Here is a 3,900-nt window from a genome sequence, read left to right as displayed (position 1 = left end):
GAGAAGTTTTTATATGCCACACAAATATTATGACGTCACACGCTTTTGCCCCTTAAGCTTTAGGAGCACATGTTTCAAAAGTCTTATTTTTATTTTTTTTAAACTTTGTGACAAGTCAAACTAAATCATCTAAATCGAAACGGAGGGAGTATGAAACAAAAAAAAAAAAAGAAATAGTATGAACTATGAAGTTAACCAACTATTGCTACATATATACTGTTTGTAATAAATTTTAACTCAAAATTTTAACTTATGGTTTGGTACTTTTCCGTACCCAAACATAACGGGGAACTTAATATACGGTGCAGTTTATGAGAAGTCCAAATAATTAGCTTTTGGGAAATCGGGGTGCAGTTTTTAAAACTGAGTTTTATTCCGGACTGCGTCCAAATAAGTTTTTAGCAACTTGATCATCCACTTGCATGGCCCTAACGTGAGCAGTTTGCTAAACACACCAACTCTTGCTACTATAATTTTTGTCTTCTAACACACAACTAGACAGATTATAAGTATACATGATAATCTATATATTTTTTTTAATTACAAGGTAAGTTCGGTGCGACAAGCTTTGATCGAGAAAACTACTGATAAAGAAAATTGATCTAAGGTCTCCGAAATCACTCGCACAAGAGATGACACCCTTTTTGATACACCATATTTTAAAGTTATTGACACATATAGTCGATACCTTTTTAATTTTAAAAATCTCATCTTCTACTTCAATGACGACATGCTCTAATAGAAATCAACATTTTATTTGTGCTTAATTAAGCAATATTTATTTAAAGCTCAACATTGTATATATGAAAGATATAACATTTAAGAACCAAAGAAATATTTAGCTAATTAATTAAGCTCAACATGTTAAAATCTTAATAGTATATTATTACTTAAATCCTTTATATATATAGACTCCATTTCCATCTCTCTCAAAGGAATTAACATAGTTGAAAGACAAGAGAGAGAGAGAGATAAACATGACTTCTACACTTCAACTCCATAGAATCAACCCTAACACCGCCGCTACACTCGCCGGAAACTTCCACAAACAACCGGAACAACCACCCACATGGATAACCCCCCTAACCAACACCTCTCTCCCCGACGACCTATTCCACTACCACACCCACGCAGTGGGCCCAAACCAATGCTGCTCCGCCGCGGTGCAATCCATCTCCGCCTCCATCGACACCGTATGGTCCCTCGTCCGCCGCTTCGACAACCCGCAAGCTTACAAACACTTCCTCAAGAGCTGCCACGTCATCGTCGGCGACGGGGAAGTTGGTTCGTTGCGTGAAGTCCACGTCATCTCCGGCCTCCCCGCAGCTTCGAGTATTGAGAGGTTAGAGATTTTAGACGACGAAAATCATGTTATGAGTATCAGTATAGTCGGCGGCGATCACCGGCTGAATAATTATCGATCGGTAACGACTCTTCATCGGACGGGGGACGACGACGGAACGACGATAGTGGTGGAATCGTACGTTGTGGATGTTCCGCAGGGGAATACTAAGGAAGAAACATGTGTCTTTGTTGATACAATTGTACGGTGCAATTTACAATCTTTGTCGCAAATCGCAGAAAATTTGGAGAAAATCAAACAGTAATCATCGTGATTAATTGTTAAATCTTTGTATATTTCTTCGATCCTTCCTTTTTTTGCTTGTGTTTTTTTTTTTGTACAATTTTTGATTTTAAATAGACAGAATTTTTATTATTGTTGATCCCGAAGCGGATGGATTCTCTTAAGTTCTTACAAGTGAACCTGTTGCACACTTGCACTTCTGGATTTATGAGTTTAGAAATTAATATTTATTAAAATCTAATGATTTTTTATGTATATATTTATAGTTTATGTCGAAAATACTAGTTTGATTGAACGGGTGATAGACATCTACATCGGCCATTAGATCATGGAGATCCAGAATTGTAAGTTTAGAGCGCATTAACCATGTTTTGTTTGCAGTTCCAATAAAGAAGGTACCTTTTTCTAGGTTTTTTTCTTGATAATTAATGGCTTCCGTGGATAATGCATTAGAAAAAAAGATTGTAATATTGAATAATAGAAAGGATGTCATATTATATTTTATCAGTAAATAGTTTAGATTATATACTCCCTCCGTTTCATGAAACTGAGCATGAAATTTAAGAAAAGAGAGAAGACTTTTGAACTTGTGGTGTAAAATGAGCCACATATATTTTGTGTGGATATAAATCATTGTATAAATATAAATTATTTCCAAATAAGAAAATAGATTATTTTTTTTGGCACGAATTAAAAAAGAAATAAGTTAACATAAATTAAAACGAAAGAATTATCTTATTCTTCAAGCTCTTTTTTTATTTTCTCTTGCACTACATTATTGTAATTGGATCAGTATTCTGAATAAAATTTGTTAGCCTTTGGACACTGAACCTGCTGGCAAGATGGGGACCGTCTCTTTTATGTACCCATTAACTCTTTTTTTTTGTATTCACTTTTACAAATGCTAACAGTGTAAACAGTCTTTATATTAAATATCAATATAATTTAATTTGTTGTAACATATTGTTGTCTATGTTATTTCTCATACTTCGTGTTACTTAATTATCACGGCTAGCTATTACTTTTAGCTGTCTTTTACATTACATGATAGTTTTTTTGTTACAATAACAATAATAAATTCAGTATACAGTTATACCTCTTTATAATAACATCCTTATATAAAAACACTTCACTATATATAAAAGCCAAGATTTTTCGGAACCAATTTTTATGTTATGTTATAATATATGTTATATATAACAACACTTCGCTATAACATTTAAAAATATTCGAAAAAAACGAGGCTGTTATAAAGAGGTTTGACTGTAATCGTCTGGAGAATATAGATAGTACGCAGACCTTATCCTTACAGTAAATATAGAGAGGTTGTTTCAATAGACCCTAGAGTTTTGTCAGGAAAGCTAAATGGATTTATATTTATTTTTATTTTACATTATTGTTACGTACTATATAAAAGTTATACTCGCTGTCTTTGATCAAATTATATCGGTACGAATTGTAGAGCTGGGTAGATGGGCAAGAAACAGCTCGAATTTGCAGCATTAATTGACTAGCTAGGGATCGAAAATAAAAACAAAGTACGATATTATATTTCATTCAAAAGGCAAAGAAAACTGATAAAGTACTTAGACGTCTGCTCCAAAGTACCAAGTTGCCATTCAAAATAAAGGCAAGTTGCATTTTTATTTTCTAAATCTTTTATGGGGTTTTCTGCCTCTCTTTTCTTTTGTGGCCATCTATATATATATTATATGTTGTGTTCGGCAAGAGAAGAAGATGGAAATTTGCAAGTTGGTTTGCAAGTGGACAAGAAGGCTTTTATTGAATTTCAAAAATTAATTTGTTGGCCGGCTATTTTCCCTTAGGCATTCATTTTCACTTACCAGAAAATGTCGCTGTAAAATAAATATAAAAAGAGTTTATAATGTCGTATTTCTCCTTTACACATTCCTTAAAGTTTGTGGTTGAAATTCATTGTTACTATTTAAGCAGCACTATGACTAATTGGGAGAGACTTCGAATTCTTCTGACCTCTTGTTCTTTGAGAATTAAGTAGGGGATTAGACTTTTGTACCTAATTGCTATTATGTGACTTTAGGCATATAGGTAGATAAAACCTCTGAACATTTGGCCAATCGATTACATTAGTGATATGCTTCACCTTAACATCTCTAGTCAAATTCAGAAAAATACTATCGCGAGTTTGAATAAATATATCATTAGTAAAACTGTATTTAAGGTTTTTATGGAGCAGTTTTTATGTCATTAATTCCCTCCTTTGGACTAAAAAGAGGATTAGAAAGTTTGACTGGAGTATGTAGCCCCCCCTCTCAGAATAGGAGAGAGATATCGTC

At 33.5% G+C, this 3,900-nt stretch overlaps 1 protein-coding gene across 1 annotated transcript; it reads left to right on the top strand.

Annotated features, from left to right (window-relative positions):
• Nucleotides 1–930: 930 nt before the first annotated feature.
• Nucleotides 931–1,717, top strand: LOC104117532 (abscisic acid receptor PYL4-like). The gene has a single exon (XM_009628592.4). It carries the CDS (start codon nt 978–980, stop codon nt 1,605–1,607), a length of 630 nt encoding a protein of 209 aa, XP_009626887.1. The 5' UTR covers nt 931–977; the 3' UTR covers nt 1,608–1,717.
• Nucleotides 1,718–3,900: the final 2,183 nt, after the last annotated feature.

The sequence above is a fragment of the Nicotiana tomentosiformis genome, chromosome 5 (genome assembly GCF_000390325.3).
Source record: "Nicotiana tomentosiformis chromosome 5, ASM39032v3, whole genome shotgun sequence".
Lineage (NCBI taxonomy): Eukaryota > Viridiplantae > Streptophyta > Magnoliopsida > Solanales > Solanaceae > Nicotiana > Nicotiana tomentosiformis.
Note: the sequence above shows the minus strand (reverse complement) of the source record. Positions and strands in the feature narration are given on the sequence as shown.